This window comes from Urocitellus parryii, chromosome 5 (genome assembly GCF_045843805.1).
Source record: "Urocitellus parryii isolate mUroPar1 chromosome 5, mUroPar1.hap1, whole genome shotgun sequence".
Classification (NCBI taxonomy): domain Eukaryota; kingdom Metazoa; phylum Chordata; class Mammalia; order Rodentia; family Sciuridae; genus Urocitellus; species Urocitellus parryii.
The window spans coordinates 172,895,085-172,921,646 of record NC_135535.1 but is presented as its reverse complement, the minus strand read 5'-3'; the positions used below and the strand labels follow the sequence as shown (position 1 = coordinate 172,921,646).

General features: G+C 50.6%; 1 protein-coding gene across 1 annotated transcript in view; it reads left to right on the top strand.

Annotated features, from left to right (window-relative positions):
- Positions 1 to 10,639: 10,639 nt before the first annotated feature.
- Grid1 (glutamate ionotropic receptor delta type subunit 1) overlaps positions 10,640 to 26,562 on the top strand; it is a 707,905-nt gene continuing 691,982 nt past the window's right edge. The window contains exons 1-2 of the mRNA XM_026397042.2: positions 10,640 to 10,718; positions 12,888 to 13,043. Of these exons, the coding sequence (XP_026252827.1) occupies positions 10,640 to 10,718; positions 12,888 to 13,043 (235 nt within the window). The remainder of the gene's footprint in view (positions 10,719 to 12,887; positions 13,044 to 26,562) is intronic.

The following is a 26,562-nucleotide window of genomic DNA, read 5'->3' as shown; positions in this document are numbered from 1 at the left end:
AAACGTTGTTGATTATAGGTGGTGGTATTTTCACTGAGACCAAATCCTTGTCAACCTGGGGTATCTAGGATCCATCCTCTATCTTTGCGGTGGCTGCAGCCTGGTTTCCCCAGGATGCCGGCAGGGGGCAGCATCGCACCACGGCTGCCCCAAGGCTGCAGTTGGTTCAGCTTGGGAAACCCGCGCTGCTCTTGCGCCAGACCTCGTGCGGTCCAGTACCGCTGCAGAGGGGCCGCCCTTGTAGCCTGTGAATCCGCAGCAGGGGATGGGAGCCCTGCTTGGGCTCTCTCAGGGTCTGGCTCCCCTCCACTGCCTCCTCCTCGAGACTCCCAAGTTCCTGAGTAACTCTTTCTTGGTCTCTCGAGAATCCTAACCTAACCCTAACCCTAGCCCACTCGCAATCCCTCCATCTGTGAAATGAGGGTAACTGCGCAGGGTCTCGTGGCTTGGCGCAGGCGGGGCTGAGTGAGGGGCTGGAGATGTTTTAACAGACGCCACAATGGCTTTCCTAGGGGATGGGCTTAGCCAGGTGGGCAGGCTGGCTGACCCCTCCACAGCTGACTGTAGAAATATCTGGGCGCGTGGGACCACTGACCCCGGGTGCCAGCTTGAGGATGTGCGGGTTTCCGCCTGAGGCCGTGTAGTTCTCAAAGAGGGCTCATCTGGGCTAGAGCTCAACCTGCTCAGTGCTTTCACCTGTGCGGGGCTGCCTCCCGAAATCCCCCATGCCCACCACCCCTCCCAGTTCCTCCCTCTTTATTTGAACACTTCTTGGTGGTCTCAGAAGGCAGTAACAGCTTTCTAGGTCTCTCAGGGCCTGGCAGTGAGGGCTCCGTTCTCGCCTATGTCTATCAAAATGTTGCCTCCCTCACATTAGAACATGTGTCTTTTCCATCCATGATGGTCCTAGGCGGGCGGGGAGTGGGGTCCAAGCTTCATATAAAAGACATCTCAGCTCAATGATTCTGCTTCTAGAATCTCTCAGACTCCAAGCTTTCTAGCCCTTGGCAGCACTCTCCCACATTTCCTGAAGGCGCTTCAACACTGGCCAAGGAGACCCTACTATCACCATCTGTGGTCATACACCTGCAACAGATGATGGCAGATGCAGGTCACTTTCCAGAGGGGACCTGCCAAAGATCCACAAATGCTGAAGAATGCTCAGTATTCCCGGTGAGAAGTAAATGCACATTAAAAGAATTGAGCTACAATTTTCCACTTATCAGAATGAAAAAAAAAAAAAGAAATTTAGAACGACTAGTCTTGGTGAAGGTGCAGAAAATGCTTTCATGAATTGCTCATGGGAGTGTAAATTGGTTTAAAAAATAGTTTTGGAGGGCAATTTTGGAAATATATGCTAAAAGACTTAAATTTTCTGTAACCTTTGACCCAGTAATTACAATTCTGGGCATTTATCCTAAGAAAATAATTGCATAAGAGCTGAAAATGCATGTATAAGTACTTTTACAGTAGCGTTGCTTCTAATGCTGCCCCCTGAGAAAAAAGTGTCCAACAGTAAGTGACTGATTAAATCAAGTATGATAGATCCATGGGATAGAACTCTAATCAGCCATTAAATGTGGTGTTTTCAGGAAACAATTTCATTAAAAATTCTCATTACTTCATTCATTAATTAAACATTTATTGAATATCTACTAGACATGCCAGGTATGGTTCTAGGTACTTGGAATAAAATCATAAATGAGATAAATTCTCTCCTTATCAGGCTTACCTTCTCTAAGAAGAGGCAGGCAATAAAAAAGTGAGAGATGAATAAATTCTAGGTAGTGATACTTTCATCTGTTTCTATACCCAAATAGAAAAAAGGACAAGAATTATGTCAATGGGGGTTATTTCTGGTTGGTGGATCAGTTAGGATTTGTGGTCAGGTATGAATAACCAAGAACATCACTGCAGTAGTTGGCACAGACGGAGCTTGTAACCGATTGCTCTCCTGTTGTGTAAAGTAAGTTGTTAGTGCCATCTACCATGACTTCTCAAGGTCCCAAGATGGCAGCCTCTTTCTGGATCTCTTGTCTACATTCCAGGTAGGAAGAAGGGACAAGGCAGGAAGGCAGTTTTCTCCTTCTGAGGCTCTGGGAGCAGAGCTTCAACAACATCTCATCAGTTGGAAGGGGCCACATGGCCACCCCTTGGCTGCAGGACGGTTGAGAAGTACATGGATATGGTACCATGCATTTTCTAAACCAAACCAAACATTAAAAGAAGCTTTCATATATGGGCAACAAAGGTTTTTTTTTTTTAATGTTTTAAGAAACAGAGTTGGGGTGGCTTGCCACATGGGAATGGGGAGCAGAGCACAGGCAGCTGCAGCTAGTCTCAGACACACCTGTTGCTCGGTGTTCTGGCTCCAGAGACCTCTCTCAAGGATCTCTGTCCTCTTTGGTTCTGTGGGCTCCAGCAGGCTGGCATGGTCTGGAGTGGACATGGTGAAGTGCAGGCCCATGGCTGCTCCAGTGAGAACTGCTCTCTTGTTGGCTTACCCTTGCTCTCTCTGTTAGCTGCTCTTGAGGAGGGGTGCTTGTGTGGCTGCTATGGGGGTGTTTGCAGCCTGGTCTTCTAGAGGGCAGTGCTTTCAAAGGCACTAGAGTTTGTTCCCAAGGATGGGGCCTCTGGCCCTAGGCCAGGCTGATCTGGGTTTGTGTCCTGGCTTCTTTGTGCTCACTTCCTGTGTCTGCTCAGTTAAATTACTACAAATCTGTCCTTTGAAACAATAGACATTTATTCTGTCACAGTTTAAAGGCCATGGGGCCTAAAGTCTGGTAGAGCCATATTCCCTCCAGAGGCCACAGGGGAGAATCTGTTCTTGCCTCTTTCAGCTTCTTCTAGAACTCCTTGACCTGGGGCCACATCACTCAATCTCTGCCTCTGTGGTCACATGGTGTAGTCTCTCTTAGCCTCTCTTTCATAAGACTCATCACAGTCATAATGGAATTTGGGGTATCTGGACAAGGGTCTACCTGGACAATCTAGGACAATCTCCTCATCTCGAGATCCTTAAATCTGTACTTTTTTTTTTTTCAAATAAAGTCACAAGTTCTAGGAATCAGAATGTGGACATCTTTTGGGGAGCCATGTTTTATCCTGCTGCACCCACAAACACTCCAGCGACCTTATTGCTCTGAGCCTCAGTGATCTCCTCTGTAGAGTGGGGAGTGAGGATAAGAACCCTGTTCTGACAAGGTCTTGTGGGGTCACTAACATGCACTGAGCAGGTAGCCAGCGAGTGACAGGATGACGTGTATGCCTCCCATGGTTGAGCCCTGCTCCTCCTCTTTGATCTCGAGGGCTGCTTCTCCCTCCCTCCTTCTTTATCATTGATTTGTCATGACCCTGGAGACAGTTTCAGAGGACCTCAGTGGCATCCAGCCTGAGGCTTACAATCTGCATACATATCCTTGTCTCCTTCTCCACCTTGCACTGCCTGTCCCCACAGTGTTCTTTGGCAAGGGTTAGGTACATGCAGGTTTCTTCTTCTTACCTCCCCTGACTTCTCATACTCCTTCTCTGTGTCCCTACACCAAAATCCTAGTTCCTTTTCTGTATTCCAGATGAATTTCTGAGAAATTAGAACTTTGCCTAAGGTTCCCAGTAGTATGTCACTGGTCTGGTGCTGTCTCCCTGCCTCATCTGAAGGAGCAATGGGCAGCTCTTGCTCCAAGCCCAAACTCCAGGAACCTTCCTAGGAGGCAGCACCCAATCTCTTCAGGTTTATGGGGTGCTAAATGCACTGTGACACCCAGACAGAGAAAATCAATCACAATTTCATTTCATTTCTGGATAAGAGAAGAGATTAACAGGCCAGAAAACCTGCTCTTGGAAATGAGCATGTTCATGGGCAGGGTGCTCAGATCTTTTAGGGACTGTATCTAGCTGGAGGGCCAGGTCTAGAGTGGGGCTATCTGTAGGATGGGCCAGGGCTCCAGGCAAATGCAGTTCCCTTTATCCCTGCTCCCCTGGAGAAGTTGGGGGTTTGGTTCTCAGCAGCTGCAGGCCTGTGCTGGTGGGAGCTGGTGGGCTGCACCTTGCTTAGCATGGAATGAGGAGGGTCATGATGGGAACTGCACTGTGCAGCTCCTAGCCTGCTGTGCAGGATGACATTCAGTTGCTGCATCTCAGACAGGAGTAGGCTGGGTCTGTTGTCTGATGCCCCCAAGGCCCCACTCCACTTGTGGATACCTGCAGCCTCAGGAAAAGGGCAGGGGACATATGACTGGCACAGACTATCTTCTGTAGAGCTAGGGTGGGGCAGTCTCCTATGATCTCCCGGGTGGCCAGGGGACAAAGGCCTTTTAATTTTCTGTTTGGATTACCTTTTGTGAATAGTAGCCCTCTGTCTTCCCCAGAATGCCCACTGAAGCTGTGATGGTTAATGAGTCCCTGTCTGCCATGTGGTGACCCTAGGCCTGCTCTGTAGGGTTGTGTCTGGCCACAGCATTTCCCACCAGGATCATTCTGGTAACCACCCTGCCCCCCCTGCCAAATCCTACTTAACTTCTTTCTGTTTTTCCCTCTGGTCCCCTTTGCCTGCATCTGCCTCCATTCCTTTCCTCTTGCTGTTCTCTTTGCTTAGAATGCAAACCCCTTTCCCAGATTCAGCTCAGGATCTCGCTCTACCCAAGTTCCACTGTAACAGATGACACGTAGCAGGAGGAGTCCTGGGGAATGGTAGGAGGGGCAGGGGCTCTCTGGTGTTCTGTGTCCTGGGTCAGTAGGGCTGGGGAGGATATGGGAGCCTGAGTTCAGCTCTGAGGGCAGTTACACAGGTTAGGACTCAGATCCCTGCCATTTGGTTCTTGCAGTCACTGGGGAATTGGGTGCTCCCCAAAGTGCGAAATGGGCAGAGTCATAGGGCCTATGGGTAGGAAAAAGTGGGGAAGCAGGGAATCTAGCAAGCAACCAAGAGGGCACTGGGCTAGCCTCTGAATCCAGGGAGAGCCTTTAAGTGTTGTGGTTCCAAACATTTGAATGGCAGCAGCAGTGTTCTTTCTTCATACTGTTGGACTCAGAGGACCCTTGTACAAGGTTGATGGTGGAAGCAGGGTGGGATCCAGGGCCTCAGAATCCCTGAGCCTCTTTTGAAGGAGTTACTAGATCCAGGTTTCTAGATTGGAGAATCTCTGGTTTAGGAGGCTGTTGAGCACATACTGCTGTAAGAGACCTGAGACTGATGACAGTTCATAAGGGTCCTTTCAGGGACTGGAGTCTTACTTGCCTTTTGCTCTCCTTTGGTCTTTGTGAGAGCTTTGTGCAAATTCTAGTTTGCTCCATTTGACCTTCATAAAGCCCTAGAGAATGGATGGACCTTGCTAATGTCCAGTGGGCCAAGGGGATATTTGGATGTTAGTGTTAGGGCCCCAGAGTGCTTTAGCTGCTGTTTGGCACTGCCACTCTCTTCACCTGGAGATCCTGGGTCCCTTGGTCAGACCTCTGGGATTCTGGCTTGATTTTCCAAGGAAGACATTTTTTCCCCCAGATAACTTTTTGAATTAGTCCGTTCTAAGCAGAATGAGCACGCTGTTCTGTCTGCCTCCTGACTGAAAAATAGGGGTAAAGAGAGGCCCTTGTCCTGTGAAGATGAGTGTTTCTATTTAGAGAGGATACACTGTATGTGATCACCTTCCTTTTCATTGACATGTAGGGTGTGGTTCCAATAAGCTAAAGGTGTTTCCCATCTGGGCTCCCGGCCACTACCTCTGCCCTTAATAGTGCCAGGGAAAGAGTGCAAAAAGGTGAGGGCAGGGACCAAGCCAGGGGGTCCTGCCCTTGAGGCTCAGGCAAGCTGGTACAGGGAGACCACTATCAGGCTCACTTTCTCCCCTCCCCCAACCCTCAAGAAAACCAAGGACTGAATCAATAGATGCTGCAATAATAGAAGGAGCAATGCCAAAGATTGCCGGCTTGGGAAATTTAAAAGTAAAAACCCAAGAGGGCTACCAAGAGTAAAAAAATAAACTAAAAAATACAGCAATATAAAAGAAGATCAAATAAATATAAGTTGATAAAACACTAAAAGCGAGATGAAAGAGGTTGGCAAGAGGGGGTAAGGAAGACAAAGTAGAGATGGGCAATTAACATTCAACAGATGAGCTAAAGGCAACTACTGAGGGAACAGAGGAAACAAGCAATGAATAAGTGTGTTTTTTTTTTTTTAAATGAAAAACTCAATAGTTTAGGAGAGGAAGTTGGTAGTAAGGTCTTTGGAGCTTGGGTCCTGGCACAGGGCAGGTTCCTTGGGGTCCACGGGTAGGGCTGAACTTGGCATTCAGGCTCCTTCCTAGATGCCAGCTGACCCCTCTCTAGGGTTTGACCCCAGCACTGGGGTTGGCTCTCTCCCTGTGTACACAGGAGAGCAGGTCTTCCATGCCAAAACCTGCTAAGAATCTGCCAGGCTGGGCCTTGGTCTCTGCCAGCAGCACCCTTCAGGCAAGCTTAGAACTGAATTGTCTTAGAAATCCCTGGAGGACTCTGTGCTGGGGAGGGAAGGAGGAGAAAGACATAGTGATCAGGTCTCATCTAGTGGGGCTCTCTAGGAGGGTACTGGTGGTTCTGCACCGTGCCAGTGGCTCCAGGGGGCTGTGCCAGGGTTACAGGTCTTAGCCTTTCCTTAGTCCAGTTATTGGCTGGGGTGAAAAAGAAGGTGATGGAGAAATGAGAGGTTTGCATTGGGATGACACAACCTTAAATCACAAGGATTATGGCTTCCAAGTGGACCCTCAGGCCTCTTTCTTTGACATGACATTTTACCCAAAGCTTTGGCAGCAAATTGCTCACTTTCCATGGTGCTTGAGTGGAGATTCTTGATGGTTGCACCCTTGTTCAGTTTCTTTGTGCCTTGTGTGTGAAATGGGAATCCCATTTCCTAGGTAAAATGTAAGGTGCTGAGTACAGTGCCTGCATATTGTAAGTGCTAAACAAATGTAGATAGAACCAGTAAAACTGAAGAGCTCTTTAGAAAAAGCAATCACCCATGCTGACTGAACTCTGCAAAAGAAGGATTGATCGACTTAGTTTTGTTTTCTGTGAATACACCTTTGTGTAGTGAGGAGCAAACCAAGATGACTGAATCCTGGGTCTGTCAACAATTCAGCTGGTGCTTTGGGCAACTCATGCCTTTTTCTGAGTCTGTCTTACCCTCTGTGAAAAAGGGTGTGCATCATATGACCCAGAGATTGCTAATTTATCTTCTTCAGCCAGGTATTGCAGTATGGGTGAACTTGTTCATTGAATAGAGTTGCTTCTTCTGGTTTTGGGGGGCCTGGCCTTTAGTAGGAAGCTTTTGTAGCCACAAAAGGGGCTGGGCTGGGCCAGGAACAAAAAAAAAATTAAGAGATTAGAGAACAAGCCCCCAATAATAGCCAATGCTCCTGGAACCTGATAATTCCAAATTTAGGTGGCAGAGAGGATCGAAATTGTCCTACCTAGAGGTAAGTCTGCATTGATCACTAGAGGTCTCTGTGCTTGCTTTATAGAAATGAAAGCCATGCAGAGGGGCCACAAGATACCATGGATACCATGCAAAGGGGTATCCAGGACATTGTATTCTGGCCAGGAAAACAGGTCTGGCTGGGTGGAGTTTTCTGAGAATCAGTGTCAGGGGCTGGGTATCCAAACTCACAGGCTGGAAGCTGAAAGGTAAGGGGGTTCTTGGGATAGGAGGTGAGGTTACTCTAGGCCAACAGGTTCCAGGGAGGCTTCAATTTTAGTTGTGACCCTCAGGCCCCTAACCATAGTGACCTCATCATCCAAACTAGAATTTGATAGACATCTTCCCCAAACTGTGTTGGTGGGTTGTCTTCTCCATATTTGGAAAAGGGTCTCAAGGCTTGTCCCACTGTAATCATTTTACCTCTGCCCAACAAAGTACACACACATCAAAGATGGCTTCCAACTGGGCATATCATGCCCACTGTGCCAATACTTTGCAGGGATCTAACAGGAAGACTCTTAGGGGGATTCTTGCTTCTGTGCCTGTTGACCTAAGGTTTGAGCCCCTAAGATGTGACCACACCCACTGTCTTCCAAGGTGGACACAGTCCCCATAGGAACTAAATTGCTACATAATGAAACCCATCCCTTATTTCCCTTCTCCCTACATTTTTTTTCAGCCAGTGAATGGTGGAATTTTGTAGCAATAAGCATTGAGACATGGGGTGGGGGTTAAAGCAGTTGAGTGATGCATGTTTTTACCATGTGTTATGGTTTAGATATGAGGTGTCCCCTATGTCCTCTCCATATGTGAGACAAAGAAAATCTAGAAATGAAATATTTGGGTTTTGAAAACCTTAACATAATCAGTGTAAGAATCCAGTTGAATGGATCAACTGGGTGGTAACTGTAGGCAGGTAGAACTTGGCTTGAGGAGTTGAATAGCTGGGGTATATATTTTGGTCCTGGTGAGTGAGAGCTCTCTCTGATTCCTGGTGAGTATGTCCTGAGTGGCTTTCCTCTACTGCACTCTTCCGCCATGATGTTCTGCATCACTTAGGTCACAAAGCAATGGAGCCAGCTGTTTATGGCTTGAGTGCTGAATAAACTTTTCCTCCTCTAAAATTGTTCTTGTCAGGTCTTTTGGTCACATCAGCAAAAAGCTGACTAAAACACCATGCAAGTCTCCTAAGACAGATTTCTAGAGGAAGTATATGGGACCATAATCAGCTCCAGCTGTGGGTATTTCCTCTCTTCTGCCTGTTGGTCCCCTCATTCTAGAAGTCACCTTGCCTGCCAATGGGGGTTCCTTGATATATCTGCAGCCCAGTTGCTCTTTACCCCCAGGTTGCCTCTGCTCAGCTGAGACACTTCCTCACAGCTCTCCATGCCTCTACTGGTCCCTTCTGCAGTCTTCTCCCAACTTTTCCAAAGTAAAATTCACCAATGACTACTCTGTGGCTGGCAACTTGAGACACAGGGACACACATACACACGCCCCATACGATCCTTTCTTCTCTTCCTGCCTTGGCTCACTCACCAGTGCCAAATGCCTGGAAGCCTCTCCTTCTCCCTTGGTAACCTCCACTCAGCCTTTAGAATTGTCACCTCCTCCAAGAAGCCATCCTCCCAGGCTGAGTTACAGACCGGGACTGTGTGGACATAGCTCATTCATAGTCTTCTCCACATCTTTTTATGACTGTTTAGGTGTCTGTTTCCCACTGCACTGGCAGCTCTAGGCAAGGCCAAGCCTGAGCCTCTCCAGGTCCTTCACATCCAGTGCACAGCCTGACACACAGCTTCTGGCAACTCCCTAACAAGGCTCTGCCAGGCGCTCCCAGACCCAGCTTCCGTGGAATCCGGGTCCGGGATGGCTCAGCTGTCTCCCCGAAATCTTGGGTGTGTCACGTGGAGCAGAGTTCAACTGGGACCTGGGTGTTGGGAGTGTTAGCCCGACTCGCCTCCACCTTGATCCCTCAACAGCTTAATGTTATATTTGGTGGTGGCGGGAGAGGCACGCACCCGGCGGCAGAGGAAGCCCTGCTTTGCTCTGGCCTCTTGGGAGCGGGCTCTCCGCCCGGGCTCGGGAGTGAAGGCTCCGTGCAGGGTCGGTGTCTGAGCCCGCCTGCCGCTTGGAAGGCTCCTCACGTCCAGGCGCCGCGGTCACGGCTGCGCCGGTTTCCGGCCATGAATTGGGCTTCAGAGTCCGAGCCTCCTGCCCGACTCCGGTCTAAGCGCACCGCCCGCGAGGCGGGGGATGGGCGCTCGCCGAGGTCCGCACAGCCTGCCAGGGTTCGAGCCCGACGCCGGCCCCCTAGACTCACGGTGTCTGGCTCGGCCCCGCCCCCGGCTCTCTCCAGGCTACTGCGTCCGAGGTCCCGCTCCACGAGGGGTTGTGTGTTCGGGCCAGGGGCCTGACTCAAGATGCTCGGAGGCTGAGGTCTTTCAGCGCCAGGGCGCTCGGAGTCCCCCCGGAGGGCAGTTGGCAGCCGTGCTCCTCCATTCTCCAGCCCCGGCGAATCTGGGAAGCGAGGCTAGGACTGCTACGTCTCTGCGCTCCGCAGCCCAGATCGGTCCCCGCCGCCTAGAGGGCTTCCGATCGTCCCTCTGGCTGGGAGAGCTGAGCACCCGGCGCCCCCTCCGAGCCGCGAGCGGGCGAGAGCCGAGCGGAGAGGCTGAGGCTCCGCAGTCACGTGGTGGAGAGGAGGGCGGAGGGGAGGGAGGCGGGGAGGGAGGGGAGGGGGAGCAGAGCCGAGGGGGAGGGGGAGGGGAGGGGGCGTCCTCCGCAGTTCGCTCCTCGCCCGGGCTCAGACACACAGCTAGCCCGGAGCCGCCGCGCCGGCCGGGCAGCCGCTGCTACCTCCTTTGCCGCCCCCAGAGCCGATCTAGCCGCGGGAAGCACCGCCGCCACCGCCGCGGGCCGCCCCCGCCGCGCGGGCCTGGGCTCCGGCTGCCAGCGCCGCCGCAACCGCCACCGGAGCCGGCGCGGGAGCCCAATCGCGCTGGGCTGGGCTGGGCTGGGCTGGGGCGGGCGCAGGGCGCAGGGGCGGGCGCGCGGGGGAAGACGCACGGGCGGGCTCGGCTCTCCCGGGGAGCGGCCCGGGACTGCACCCGGACCGGCGCCTCCCCGCTCCGCGCTGCCCTCGGCCTCGCCCCGGGCCCGGGCGGATGAGCCGCGCGCCCGGGGGACATGGAAGCGCTGACGCTGTGGCTTCTCCCCTGGATATGCCAGTGCGTTACCGTGCGGGCCGACTCCATCATCCACATCGGTGAGCGCGGCGGGCGGCCGGGCCGAGGCTGGGCGGGGGCCCCAACAGAGCTAGGGGTGCGCGGCGTCCAAACTTGGCGGTTCCCCGGGCAGAGGGGCTCGGCAGGCGGTGCTCCCCCGAAGGGCCGCGCCGCGCCGCCCCGCGGAGGAGCTGTGCAGGGGCCGCGCCGAGCTCCCGTGGGCTTCTTGGTGCTCCCGGGGGCTCCTGTCTCCGCGCGGGGCTCCGCGGCCTCTGATGACACTTAGGGCCGCAGCTGCAGAAAACACGGGGTTGGACGCACATCAAGACCCGCGCCCCTGATCCGGCCGTCGGCGGGTTGGGCCCTTCAGCGCAGCTCAGAGCAGCCGGGGCCAAGGGGCGGGCTGGCGGTGGGGGGGTGCTCGCCAAGTTGGCAGGGCAAGATCAAAGAGGCCGGACCGGAACCATGTGTGACTATGGATGGGTGTTGTCAGCGTGTTTCGCTGTGTGTGCACCTGGTAACGTTTTGGTGTCACTGAGAGAGGGCGTTGGGTGTGTGGGGCCATTTGAGCGTGTGTTGGTGCGAGCACGATGGTCTGTCAGCCTGTTAGAGTGGACACAGTGTCTGCCTGTTTCCCCGGTGTGTGTCTGTATAGCTCTGGGTGTATATGTGGGGGTGTGTGTAATCTGGTTGTGGCGACTGCAGCCCAATCCTGGACAGTCCCAGAGTTTCTCCTGGTCCAAGTCTTGGGGGGCAGTATCCTGGGTGGTTAGATTGAGAGAAGAAGCGTGGGCAGCGGTGTGGGGGGAGCTGAATGGGAAGAGATGGATGGAGGAAGAGAACCCAGAGAAAAGATGAGAGAGCAGAAGAGGAAGGGGCGCTCGTAGGGGGAGTGGGCGGGAGTTGGGAGCAGCACTGCTGAAATCCTGGGAAGTTAGGCCAGGTTGAGGGGCTGACAGCGGTTGCTTTGGGGAAGCCCCTCCGCAGTCGCCTTTCCGGAAGTTGGGAAAGACCAGAGAGCACAGAAAACCTGGGGGTTGGGAGGTGAGAAGGGGAGAATGATGGGACAGAAGGGCGGAAGGTGGAGAGGGGTAGTGAGGGTCCTAGCTTGGAGAACTGCAATATCCTTCTCAGGGCTTTTGGGGCAAACCTGCTTCCCGCCCTGAAGCGGGCGCGGGTCTCGCAGTCAGCATTGCGGTTTCGGATGTAGAGAAGAACCTAGGAGCAGGGCCTCCCTCCGCCCACTCAACTCTCAGCTCCGGGGGATTACCCGTCAAAACGCTGGGACCTCTGAGACCCTCCCGGCCTGGCTTGGTGGGGTGGGGGTGGGGACTCCGGAGCTGCCCAGGCTGCAGGGCCAGGCTCTGGCGAGTCGCACCGATCTGGACTGCTAGCGCAGGGTGGGCCAAAGCGGCGAAACGCGCGCAAAGCGCCAGTCGGAGGGCGCCCAGGAGGAACTGTCCGCGGTTCTAGAAGGCCTTTTCAAGAGCGGCTTCTTCTGGGACACTCCGTTCTGCTAGATTAGAACGTGGAGGGGTCTAGGAGGCATTCCCCTCCCCCCACTCCCTCCGACATACACACAGGAAGAGGAAACGGGAGGGAAGGAGAGCAGGGACGCGAGTACAAGTCGCCAGACCGTGTAGCGTCGCGGCCATCCAAGTTGCTGGCCATGGAATGCCCTATGCCTAAAGAAGACCCTTTGGTGCAGGAAAGCCAACTGTGGACCTTCTTCGCCCAGCTTCACTAAGCAGGGCACGCACACAGCAGAAAGGAGCCAATTCCATTCAGGGATTGGGGTTGGGGAACTGATCTCCCGGGAACTTTCTGGGATGGGATTTATGTGACCATGTTAGGAGCATTTGGGTACTGCCTTAGGCCATCCCAGATTGGCTGAGTCCATTGAATGGAGCATGGCTGGGACATGTGGGGCTTTGGTTGTGAGACACGTGTGTAACCTGGTGGCAGCATGTGGGATGTTCATGTGTAACTCATGTCAACTATGTGCACGTGTGCGCTGGGGGAGGATAGGAGAGCACATCTTGTGTGTGGATTATGTGGGAAAGCATTAAACTACCCCGTCAAAATGAAACCCCAGACCAAACCTTCCACCACTTGGTAACCTGCGGTCCTGCCAGCACCCTGTTCCAGGGCCAAGGGAGGGTGGGTAGGATTTCTTTCTAAATCTGGTCTTGACCCCTCCTTTCCTCCAGGTGCCATCTTCGAGGAGAACGCAGCCAAGGACGACAGGGTGTTCCAATTGGCTGTATCCGACCTGAGCCTCAACGATGACATCCTGCAGAGTGAGAAGATCACCTACTCCATCAAGGTCATCGAGGCCAACAATCCGTTCCAGGCTGTACAGGAAGGTGAGTGACCGCTGCGCCCAAGGCTCACTGGGCAGTGGCCTGTGAAGTGGCGCAGCAATGGGGACCGGCAAGGTTGTGACAGACTGGATTGAGCGGAGCCTCCTGTTCGCCCGGGTGCCACTTGCAGTGTCGAGCCTTCTGGGGCCCAGCAAGGCTATGGTGCTAGGACTGCTCTTTGCTGCGGAGTGGAGACTCCGTGCGCATCACTAGCTGGGCTCCTGGAAGGGTTGGGTGGCTCCTTTCCTGCTGGGTGGGCGCTTGTGTGCGCCTCTCTTCCGCTGCGCAGGCCTGTGGCTCCGGGCGGTCTTTGTTTCTCGAGTATTGGGTGGGCGTGTCTGAGTGCTGGGGGGTACCTGTGTTGCAAACCCATCCGCCGATCTTGGTGGACCTGCGTTATTCTCGCCTTGAATCAATGAGCCCCCAGCGACTGCAACCTGCCCTGGTTGCCTTTTCTCGAGCACAACCTGTCTGGCGCCAAGTTTCGCGCCCCACGGCCCCACAGTGCTTTGGCGGGGCTTCTCAGCCTTGCTCCTCCAGGTTTAGAGCAGCTGTTTTCTCTCTTGCTGCTCGTGCGGCGGCGGGCGGAGGCACTGCCGCCTGGGCCGGAGGTGGGCGCTGTTTGCCCAGAAAAGGAGCCTAGCTGGGCCAGGTCCTGCTGCGGGGAAATCCTAGCCCGCGCCTGGGCCATGGTTGTTTGCAGCCGCTGTCACTCCCGGCGGCTCCGTGGCAGGGGCTACAGGTGTGTGGCGAGGGCATTAGCAACAGCATCTTCCTCAGCTTTTTCTTCCTCTTCTTTTCCCTCCCCTTTCTCCTGGCTTGCTGCTTCCGAAACTTGGCTCCTCCTCCCATGCCTGCGGCTTCCTGGGCTTCTGTTTCTACCCCTGACACCTGCCCAGTTTTGGTCCTTATTCTTCCCCTTTGTCTTGCTCCCCACAACCACGTTAGACTCTGAGGTCTGCGCTTTGGAGCGCTGAGGATAGAGGGGCACAGCTGGAGGCACCGGATGCAGGGATTGTTTGCAGGAGGAATTGTCAGGGCAGTGGGTGTAGGGAAAAAGTGGGCAGACTGAGGGGTTCGCACTTGTTAGCATTGTGTTTCCCAGCACTCTGGGTCCAGTATTCTCTCTCCTGTTGCCCTGGGGTTATACGTTGGCTGCCAGTTTCCTGGTGCTTGCAAGTATAGAGATAGGGTGACTCAGTTATACATGGATGTGGTCCAGAAGGTCAGAGCTATTGCTATGAAGATCCTTGTGCAGGAGGGTGGTCTTTTGAGGGTCTCCTGTTTTGGGGTATAGCAGTGGAAGGAGAGGTAGTAGCTCTTGGGGAAGGGATACCTGGCTTTGAAACCTGAAGGTCCAAGGATGTCTTGAGGTGGCTGTATAAACTTGGAGTACCAAGTACTGCTTTTGGGATGGTGTTGAATGGGGTGAGGCTGGCAGTGCTTATAGTGGAGCTGTCTTTACAGAGCGCCAATCTGGACATCCATAGTCTGATGTCAGCTGAAGTATGAGAAAGAGTGTGTGGTTATGTCCTAATAGTAATTTCTGTCTGTAGATGTCCCTTGCTCCTGGATTTCTTCTTTATGCCTCTATGACAGTTCCTTGCAGGTCCCAGTCTTGGAAACCCTACCTGCTGTACACATTAGATTTCTTTTTCAAAAAATATTTTTAGTTGTAGATAGACACAACACCTTTATTTTATTTATTTTCATGAGGTGCTGAGAATAGAACCCAGTGCCTCGAATGTACAAGGCAAGTGCTTCGCCATTGAGCTACAACCCAGCCCCTACATTAGATTTCTATACTTCTGTTGATATTCCTTGCTTCTGTTCTGCCAGCTATCCTTCTGCAGTGTTGAATGTCTAATGCTTATTCATTTTGCCCCTGAATGATGCCCACCAATCCCCGTCAGCAGCTCACTAGAGATGGAAGGTGATGCTCTTACACGGGCAGATTAACACACATGGATGAAGCATGCAGCTGGTCCCCTGGAGAGGTCATCTCTGTTAAAAGGAATATCTATCACACAGTTTCAGTTGATTTTGCCATTTGGGATTGAAAAATCTAGGTGTTGTAGATGTATCTGCTTTTTGTTTTTAAAAAGGAGTCCCAATCTGGACTTCAGTGTAAAATCTGATTTTTTAACCATTGCCAATTAATGAAACAATTTAAACACTCAGCACAAACAAAACAAAACATAGCTGTGGGTTATTTGACCTTCAGGCCCAAATGCAACTTTGTCCTGGAGGTAAAGTCTCCAACAAGGGGCCTTTTCAGGTTGATAAACTAGACCCCTTGCTTTTCTGGGTCTCAGTTTCTCTATTTGTATAATTGGAAAAATGTCTCAGTCTCCCAGGATGGCAGGTTGACACAGTCTCAGAAGGGTATGAGAAAGGAGTGTTTCTGCACATCTGGAGTTAGGGAGTTAGAGTCTGAGGGCTGGCAATAGTTATTCAGGTAGAGTGATTCTGGCCAGGTGTTGTTGCTAGGCTGCCTGCTGCCCAGAAGGTGGTTAAAGCTGGCATGTGCTTCTATCTTATAAGTTGCAGGAGCAGAAATCGACATAGTTATCCCATGACCTTGCATAGCCCTTGGATGCCTACAAGGGATGTAAGGAGCTAGGCCCTGGAGGGCTTCTGGGAAGGGCAGAGCTAGGCGCAGCAAGCTCCTTTCCCTTTGTCTGGGGCTCAGTGAACAGGTATTCAATTTGCTGAGTATCCTTTTTCTGTATTCTGTGGGATGTTTGTCCATCCCTGGCTTGACCCTTGCTTGATGGTTACCTTCTCTCTTTTCTCTGAGCCTGGACATTCATTGCAGTAGGACATGGATGGTAGGCACAGTTTGCGGGGGTGGTGCTGACCAGAGATAAAGAGCAATGGTACCCTGGGGCTCCATATTCTTTGTAGAATGAACAAGCCCCCAGGGACCTTTGGTTGCACCTGGGATTGTAGTGGTGCTGTCCAGTTTAGGTCTGAGAGGCAGCCCATGCTGGGGTAAGAGCTTGATCGTTGGAGTCCAAGTAGATCTAGCTAAGGTCCTGCTTGCTTCACTGGCTAAATGACCCTGGGAGAGTCTTGGTTCTACTCTGAGCTTCTGTTTCCAGATCTGTTAAAAGGGAATAATCAAAGTACCTGCCTCATGGGATCATTGTGAGGATTAAATGAGATGAGACATGTATAAACTGTCTGCATAAGGCTTTCAGTAGGTGTTCAGTAAACACTAATTCCTTCCCTGTTCCCTGACCCAGCTGTGAATCCATTTCAGTTTCTTTTAAGGCTATTGATATTTCTAGCTACATCATCTCTTAAGCTGGTGAATTCCTTGAGAGGAGACCCTAAGTGACCTTTTCATTTTTAGCTTTTACTTTTTTCCCCCCAATTATAAAAGAAATGCATTGGTACAATGAGCATGTGTTACTTTAAAAATGTATAAGAGAAAGAGGGCAATGCATGCTCATTATATAAAACGTGGAAGGTGCAGGAAGGCACCAAGAAGCAAAGCAAAATTGTTCTGAGTTCTACTACTGTTATTTCCTTCTAATCCTTCCCACCATTGAATTTTATAAATGCAAAGGGCTCCCATTCTGTTCATTTGCATGGCTTGCTACTTTCATTTACCTTATCATTAGCTTTTTCTGCAACCACTGGGAATTATTTGTAAACATCCCTTTTTCTTCTGTATGGTACTAGGGATTAAACTTAGTACAGCTCTTTCACTGAGCTACATCCCCAAGCCCCTTTTCAGTTTTGAGACAGGGTCTTGCTAAATTGCCAAGGCAGGCCTCACGCTTGTGATCCTCAGAGCTTCAGCAACTGAGTCGCTGGGATTACAGGTAGGCACCCACTTTGCCCAGCTATAAACATTGCTTTCAGTGGATGCATATGTTTTCCAAATGCAAAAAATGTTTTTAAGAAATGGAATAACTTCTGGAGAAAATAAGAAACTCCAGTTGGGTGTGTTGGTCCGAAGATTTATATGTAGGATTTCTTCAGATTGGTTTTGTACAAGTGCCTTTCAAACACTACCTTTGAAGAAATTCTTTTATGTAAAAGAATGGATCATATTCCATAAAATATGCATTTGATGCAAGGATTTAAAATTAGTAAATGATAACAGAAAGGACATTTAAATCTCTAAAATATTGCATCCTAGACTTAGCTGGCCAAGTCCATATTAATAATAAGTATGAAAATTTGTCTTCTAGATAAGAGATATTAATTTGTTAAATAGAAAAATTTCATATTGTTTTAAAGTGCTTGCTCAAGTAGAAGATTATATAAGTGCATAAAAGAACTGACTGAACACAAGTCTTCTCTTTTCACAGTATTATCTTTTACTGTGAGTAAAAGATGTGAGTTATTGGATATGCTGTAGATATATCTGTCATAGTGTAGAAGGATAACAATTTAAAGAAGAGGCAGGAAAAAAGGAATGTATGTGAGGCAATAATATTCCTTTTAGCTATGATGAGCACAAATGTGTTTTAAGAAGACAAGGTGAGGGCTGGGGATGTAGCTCAGTGGTAGAGAGCTTGCCCAGCGTCTGCAAGGCCCTGGGTTTGGACCCCAGCACTATCACCAAAAAGAGAAGAAAACAAGGTAAAAAGGATTCAGGGATAGCTTGTTCTTCACAGAGTGAAATAATGAGATTAAAAAAAACCCCAAACCAAACCAAAGCAAAAAAACCAAAAAGAAACACAACAAACTTGTTGATGCCCATTTCTGAAGGTCTTGGTCAGTTCATATGGGTCACCTCCTAGGTGGTTCCCCTGTCCCTCACTCACTATGTTGGTATCTAGGTCTCAAGCTAGAGTCTCCCTCTCTGACCTCTGGTGTCTTCTTTCACTTCCATTCAGAATTATCTGTTCCGTTGAGGCCATGCCCTCACAGCCCTGCTGGCAGCTTCACCGAGACACTGTCAAGGGCTCTGAGTGTGATGCTTCTGTCATTGTAAAGAGGCCTCTAGGCCTACTGCCATTGTTCGGTCCACTCAGCTATATTACTTTTCTTTTGGCATTAAAACAAGGTTTACCCCAAATTTAGCTGGGTCAAACAACACCAACTTATTAGCTTAGAGTTCTGCAGTTCAGAAGCCTGACAGAGTCCCACGGGGCTAAAACCAAGGTGTCGTTAGGGCTGGTTTCTTAGGGAGAGCCTAGGAAAAAATTGCTTCCTTGCCTTTTCCAACTTTCAGAGGCTGCAGGACTCCTCAGCTGGGTCCCCTGACCTTGGGGTCCATCTGACCTTGCTTAGTCATCAATCACTCTCCTTCTCTCACTCTTCTGCCTCCTTCTTTCAAGAACCCCTGTGATTGGATTGGGTCCACCAAGGTAGTCCAGGGTGACTTCCCTGTTTAAGGTTAGTTGCAACCTTTATTTTTCTTTGCCACATAGCCTAACTTAGTCATAGTTTGGGGGAATAGGACATGGATGTCTTTGTAGGCCATTATTCTGTCACCACATTGGCATACCCTTCTTTGCCCATTCTAGCCAGAGCATAGTGTTACCTTGAACTTTCTTTCTACTTTGATAGTCTTCTGCAGGCTGGCTGCACTCTTGTTTGCTGGGTAGCATCCCCTGGTTCCAGTCAGACCAGCTGTGCCACCATTCCACAAAGATCATCTTGGAGGTGTCACACTGCGGGCCTGAAAGGCCTCTATATACCTCCTGTGAGTTTCTCTGTGAGAGATTTCCTTCCTGGATCCAGATGCTTCTCGTATATAAAGATCTTCCTGGAGGAATCTGTCGTTGGAATAGCCGAACTATAACTTGAGGCCATCCTACCAACCCACAGCCTCATTTTCTGCCTGGGAAGATTCTGCAGAGCCTCACTCTCCTGGCTCCCCCATGTGCCCACCTGGGGTCCTAGTTGAGGTCTGTCTTGCTTTGTGGCCCTATGTCTCGCAGAAAGGTGCTTTTCTTGGCCCCTCAGGGTCAAGAGATGTTCCAAGCCTGAAGGTGGCTGTGGATGAGGCTCAGGCATGGGTGATCCCTTGCTAGAATTTGGCCGGGCACTGTCTGTTGTAGTCCTGTCTCTGGATTTCCCATAAGCCCATGGCTGAGTAAAGGAATGCCTACAACCTTCCCACAGCTTCAGGGTTCATCTTAGGGTTACCTCTAAGATGTACACACACACATGCACATACATGCACGTTAATGCATGAACACCTGTGTACATATATATGTGAGTATACACACTTTCTCAGTTTATAGACTGTGCTCTTGCCCTACCCACCTCCTCTTATTTTGGGTTCAGGAAACTCCCTTCAGTTTTCCCTATTGCCCTCGCCCTGCTCCCCAGATTGAGAGGTGGGGCTTATCTGGCAGTGAGTAGTTGCACCTCATGCCAGGTTTGTGGGTAGGAGGCCATGGGTCTGGCCACATCCATCTTTTCTTGTTGCCTCAAGAAACTGCTCTCATTCCGTGGGAACCAAGGCCCTTTAACACCCAACCCACCTGAAGCAGCATACTGGGGTCATTTCTCCAGGTTTCTCTTGGAGGTCAGCTCAGACTATCTCTTAGCACTCACAGACACATCTTTGAGGAGCAGGCAGACTAACTTTTTAAATTCTTATAGCAGCCAGGTTGAGAACCCCCAGCTTTGTACCCTCCAACATGTGTCCTTCCTCTTCCCTTAAACTTTCACTCCTGTTATAGGATCCAAACTGTTTCTCCTGACAGTTTGGATCTTGAATGTCCCTGAAAGGCCCTGATGTCATCAGCCTGTGGCGCTGTTGGGAGATGGTGGAATCTTTAGGAGATGAGCCTAGTGGAAGCGAGTTGGGTCATTGGGGGTGTACCCTTGAAGGGAATATTGGGATCCCAACCCCTCCTCTTTCTTTGCTTCCTGGCTACCATGGAATAAGCAGCCATTTCTATCATGTGCTCCCACGGTGATGTCCTGTGCTGCCACAGGCCTAAAGTAACAGGCCAACTGATTGAGGTCTGAAACCTCGGAAACCCTGAGCCAAAAGAAATCTTCTTTTTTCTTTTGTTTATGTTAGGTATTTTGTCACAGTAAATGAAAGCTAACACAACTCCCTAGAAAATGCTGTCACCTAAAATCACAAAGTGTTGGATCTGCACTACTTTTTCTCAAACATATCTAACCCAGTCTGATCCCTGGATATGATTCTTTTTGGACTTCCTAGCTAGGCTGTGCCCATTTGTCTTTAGTCTTTGGTGTTTTTCCTGCATTTTTCATTGTATCACTCAGGGACTACTGAGTTATACTTCAGTAACAAACAACCCCCAAATTTTAGTGGCTTCATGTGACAGTAGTTTATTTCCTGCCCGTGTTGTATGTCCATCATTGGTCAGCTGGAAACCTGGCTCCTTATCATCATTCTGCCTGATCATTGCCAGTTGCTGTTCCAGAGGGAAAGTAGTTTTGCAGGGAGCAGGAGAGTTCAGTTTGGATGTGACCCACATCTCTTCTGCTTACATGTCTTCAGCCAAAAGGTGTCATGTTGCCCCAGCCATTCACAAGGTGTCCAGGAAGCACAGTCCTACTATGTGACTAGAGGAGAAGGGAGAACTGAAAATGTCTGATGAACAACACCCATGCCTACTTCCTATTCATGCCAAAACAGGCTTCTTATTTCATTGGTGATTCCCTAAAACAACAGCAACCAAGAAATGAAATATATAAAACCACTTTATGTTGGGCCAAACCTGTTTCTCCCATCAGTTCTCTTGGTACTCTTATTTACATGTCTTCTCTGTGTCTTGGGGGTGGCTCCCTGATATGGTGTCAGTCAGGAAGCCTGGGTCCCCAGGCCCGACTGGTTCTCACTTATACTTTTTTTGTGTCTACCAATCTCATACTTTCTAAACTTGGCCCTGGACAGGCTCGGCTCTCAGGACCCTTGAGCTAGATGTTTCCTAAGCAATGAAGTGAAGAGGCTGGGGTACTTGGGTGTGGGGGTGAAGGATTTGGGGAATGGATATATAATGGAGACTGGGTCTGAGGATATAGAATTATAGTTAGGAGAAATAAGTTCAAGAGGTCTGTTGCACAGGGTGGCCAGTATAGTTAATGATGATATATTGGATCTCTGAAAAATGCTTCAGTAGTGGATATTAAGTGTTCCCACTATAAAACGTAAACTGTGTTAGGTAATGTATTGGTCAATTAGCTAGATTTAACAACCCCACATTGCACATATATAACCATTATGTTGTGCATGGTAAATACATACAATTTTGTATGTCAATAATGTGAGTTTGAAAAAAAAAAAAAGAATTGTTTCCAAGCCTGACCACCAGTGGAGCCAGCATCAGCGTCTGTAGCTGGATTTTGGTGAGTCTGTATTTCCTACAATCTCAGCCCTATGGCCTTGTTCCTCTACTGATTTTCCTGACCCTTTGCACCCACTTTCTCACATAGCAGCACTGGGTTGGGGCAGAGACCCCTCATATTTCTGCCATGGGCTGGTTTGTGACAAATCCTTTCTCTGGGGTGCTGACCTCTCTGTTGGGCACTGGAAGGGGCTAGATCTGTGTTCAGTAGTTCATCTTCTGGGTTCTTTAAGTCCTTTTTCTTAGCCTGTAAACAGTGAGTTTCCTGGCTGATGGTCATAGGCTGGGAAGAGAAAGGCCCAGAGGTCTCCATTTTGGAGTTGAAGCACTGGGAGAGGACTAGATGGAGTACTAGCACTGGGGGTGACTAGGTGGCCTCCTTCTACTTGTTCCTGGGCCCACGCTGTGGGCAGGCTTCTAGGGGTGAAACCTGGGAGCTGCTAGCTAGGTCCAGGGTAGTCCTCAGTCCAGGCTGTACTTTGTCCATGTGGCCCTGGCCAGTCTCTCTTTCCAGTTTGCCTCCTTCACTCTGGCTTTTGCCAGACCCAAACTGAGGCACCAGACACTGCAGCTGTACCTCCACCTGTCCCCACATCTCTCCCTGCCTCTGTACCTGTTTTCTCCACTTCTGGCCCTTCTCCACTCTGCCTGAGAACAGACAGTGGTGTCCAGGAGCTGAGCAGGGGTGGGTCACTTTCCCTCATGCAGACTGGAGGTCTTGTCTCTGCTCTGCCGTGACTCTGGATGGGTATTTCAGTTTCCCTGGATGGCAACACAGGACCGTGGAGGGTGGGTTGAGGAAATGCACTAAGATACCTACCTAAGGGCCAGGCGCTGAGTAGCGGCTGGGTGAAGAGGAAGGGATGGCTGTTATATGATTGGCCTCAGTGGTTCCCGAAGGGGCTCTTGGCCTTCCTCTCTTCCTGTCCCTGCTTGGCTGTATGGGCACACTCCTGCAGCTTCCGCCCCTCTTTGGACAGATGAAGCCTGTGGCTTGGAGTTTAGCCCTGGCCTTTCTGGGTGTCTCAGGAGAGCAGGGAAGGAGGTTGGTACTGACGATGTGGCTCATATGGAGGCTGCTCAGAGCCATCTGTGCAGTCTGGGGCTCTGGGCACCTGTGCCCTGTCACTGCATGGTATTTTAATCCTGCGTGCTCCAACTTCACAGAATGGCCAAAATCTAACTGTCCTGGCCTAGTCCCCTAAGACCTGACCACCTATTTGATGGAAAGGGGTCAGGCAGGTCTGGGTTTGATTCCCAATTTTGTGACTGATTAGCTGTGTGGTCCTGAAAAGGTCACTTCTCTCGGAGCCTGAGTTTTAATGTCTGTGAAGTGGTACTAACTCAGCCTGGCCTGAACAGCTGGCTCCTGCTCCGGATGGTGCTTGTCTTGCTTGGTGCAAAAGCAGACACTTGGGGTCTTGCCTGGTTCAGCTCCTGTACTGGAGAAGTGGGCTTTCTTTTATCTATTCATAGGTGAGCTCGGAGGCATGGTGAGCAAGAGAGGTCTCTGGTTTGGGCTCTGGGCCCCTAACCTCTGAAACCTCTGTGCTGCGCTTGTCTCAGTGGTTCCCCATCTCTGGTACCAGATGCTGAAATTGCTCTGACTTGACTTGGCTTATGCCTCCTTCCCTGTCATGGCTTCAAACATCAAATGCTGCTTTCCTCAGTCGTGGGTGGCTCCAGACTCTCTTCCCCGGGAATCTCCCAGGGCACCTGCCCTCCCTTGTCTCTCCCACAGGACTCTGGTAGCCTAAACAATCCAGTCCTGCATGTTCTCAGTCTGGGGCTAGCACTCTAAGGGTGGTTCTTTCCTGATCACAGAGTCCTGGACTGGAGTTGGCCCAGGAATGGCTGATGGGGGCCTTGCTCTGCATGAGAACCTAAACCTCAGCTCGCAGCTTCTCCTGGGCACCTTGTAAAGATGTTCAAGGGCCAATGTTCAGCACTGCATGGTCGGTAGCACTGAGCTGGTGCTCACAGGCCACCTGTTTCTGTTGTTCCCAGAGATAGGCAGGCTGGACGGTGACATGTCCAGGGGGTTGGTGATGTGATGGGCAGTGCAGAAGACTGTTTAGGAGGGATGAATCAGGTCCTTGGGATCTGGGCAGAGCTTCCTTGTGTGTGTGGGGTGTGTGTGTGTGTGTGTGTGTGTGTGTGTGTACATGCACACATGAGGGGCACTGCTGCAGATTCTCATGCTGCCTGGGCACATTCAGCAGCCCCTCTTCTAGGGGCTGCTTGGAGCTCCACTAGCCCTCTCACTTGTCACCCTCTTTCTGGAGCTTTCTGAAGTCTCAGTTCAGATGTGTCATCCCCAGGGATCCTTTTCAGTGTGCAGGTCAGCAAGAGCATGGAGTTCTGACGTCCAGAGCCAAGAGGGCTTTGCAAAGCCAAGGCTGGGTTGAGGGAAAGTCTAAAGGTCCTATGTACAGAATAGTTATATCCCCAAATCCATTCACTGAGGCCCTGACTCCCAATATGATGGCATTTGGTGATGGGGCCTGGGTAAAAATTACGTTTAGAAGAGGTCATGAGGGTGGGGCCCTCGTCATGGGATTAGTGTCCTTACAAGAAGAGACACCAAAGAGCTTGCTCTCTCTCTTTCTGCCGTGTGAAGACATAGTGAGAAGGTGGCCATGAACAAGCCAGGAAGAGAGCCCTCCCCAGGAAATGACCGTGCTGACACCTTGATCACTGACTTCTAGCCTTCAGAACAGTGAGAATACATTTATGCTGTTTAAGGCACTCGGCCTATGGCCTTTTGTTATAGCAGACCCAGCTGGCTAAGACAGAAGGGGGAAGGCCTGCGGAGAACCTGGCCTGGGCCTAGACCTAACCCAAGACGTACAGGCCAGTCCTGCCCTTCCTGGGCCTTAGTGCCTCAAATCAGGCACTTGGACCAGAAGATCTTTGAAGCTGAAGATCTGTGTGCCTCTGAGGATGAATGATTCTCATCTCTGACAGATCTTGACGCTGAGCCCAGATTGTCTCTGTCCTGTACCTTTAAGTGCAGTTGTGTGCCCGTCAAAGAATTTTCAGGCTATACATTATGGAGCTTGTTTTTCTTTTTTTTCCCTGTTCTCTTTTGTATACATGCATTTTTGTCACTGCCCCTCTTAACACACAGTGCCTCTGATGTCTCTTCATGAGGACTTATCTTGCTGAGTCTCAGCGTTCTTGCCTATAAAATGGGGATGATGGTGCTTCTCTTAATATGTTGTCTTAAGGACCAGACGAAGTAATGAACATGAAGAACTGAGTCCGTGCCTGGCACCAAGGAGGTGCTCTGTAAGGAGGTTATTTTCCTCATAATGTCGTCTGACCAGTGCAGAGGAATGGAGATGATCACTGCTCATTCTGGATGCTCTGCTGACATTCAGGAAGCCCAAGTGGACACTGGCTGTCATTGTCGTCTTCTGCTGTGACTCTGGAACCTTTTCTCAAGAAAGGGGGATGCATTAGACACCCCCACTTGATGCTTTTGCAGTTGGTGATTTGGCTGCAAGTGTGGACTGTAAACAACCAACTCCTTTAATGTTCTGTCAGTTTAGAGCTTGAGCAACCTTACTCCTGCCTCTCAGAGGGTTCATTCTCCTTCCCAACCTCAAAACAGCCCCTACAGGGGTCTATGCTGCCTTCATTGACCTCAGGAATGCTAAGCAGGCTATGCCCGGGCCTGACCCCTCAGCCTGGCTCCCCTGACTGCTCTGTGGCTCAATTCTGGGCAATGGGCCAGCACACATGGGCACAGGGTTGCATCTATGAGAATCATGAACACACCACGGGCTGGTGCATTTCTGCACCTGTCAGTCTTGTGCACTGTTTCTGTCCATATACACTCTCCTCTGTGTTTCATGGCATCATAGGTGCCAGAGTCTGCTGGCGCCTGGAGCCCTCCCTCCACTGGAGCCTCATGGACATTCCCCAGGTGGTGCTTGGAGTCAGCCCATGAATCTCATCAGGGACAGGGATGGGGTGGGTCAGGCAGCATTTATTCTACTGCAGGTTCCTGGGATTGCCTGTTAAGCAGCAGAGGTATCTATTGATACCTGAAGTCACACACTGTGTCTGGGGCTGCATGTGCACCATCTCAGAACAGCCCTGGGCCGCACAGAGAATTACCCAGAGAGCAGAGCAAAGCATGGATTGCTTAGGAAAAGTGAAGGGTGGGCAGCCATGCCAGCACTCTGCTATTCCCTGCCTAGCCTCCTGCTGTGCATGTGACTCTCCCTGGATCCCTGGCTGTCACCAGCACTCCCATATCCACTCCTGTCCCCCTAGTCCTGGCCTGCACTCCTGAGGTCACTTCTTCCTTATTCCCTGCCTTTGTCTTCCCCTCCAGGCTGCTGTCCATGCAGCAGCCAGATTATCTGAAAAATCAATCTGATCACCTCTGTTTTTCCTGCTGAACCATTCAATGGCTCCCTACTGAACTAAAGAATAAAATCCAGACCCTTTATTTACCAGGGCCTGTAAATTTTCAAGTACACGGACAAAAGCTTACCTTAACTGTTTCTTTGTTGACACTTCATTGGTCCTCTCTTCTCTGACTGCATTGGCCTTTTTCATTTCTTCCTTCCAACAGGCTAAGCATGCATCTACCCCAGAACCTTTCCACATGCTCTTCCTACCATGTGAAAGGCCTTTTGTAAAATGGACTCCTTCTGAGCCTTCAGAGGCTCCCAAATGTGGCCCCTGTTATCCCATGTCAAAGCATTCCCCCTCCTCTTTTTTTTTTGCTCCCCCACCTGCAGTCATATTATTAATTTACTTGTTCATCAGGACCACAAGGGCAGAGGCGGTCTGTTTTCTTCACTGCTAAGTCCTCAGAGCTGAGCCTGGTGTGTGGCTCATTGTAGGTACTCAGAAAATGTCCCTGGATGAGTGATGGGACAGGCAGACATATGAGATTGTTCTCTGTGACCTCTGCAAGCTGCTGTTTGTGGTTCTGCCTTCATCCTCAGGGCTACCCAGGGGCGGGTGGCTCGTGGGGCCTGGAGGCTTGCTGCATGGCCAGCAGCCCTACCTGCCACCTAAAGGCAACTTGAGCTGCACTTCCTCCTGGTCAGCTTCTGGTTTTGAAGATGGGAGCCAGTGGCATTGCCTCTCCTTGGCAGTGGTCACCTGCTTCCTTCCAAGGCCCTGTGTAAAGGATTAGTAAGAGATGTTTCCCGTGATCACAGGGTGGAGTGAGAAAGTTTTGTTCTCCCCACCCCTCT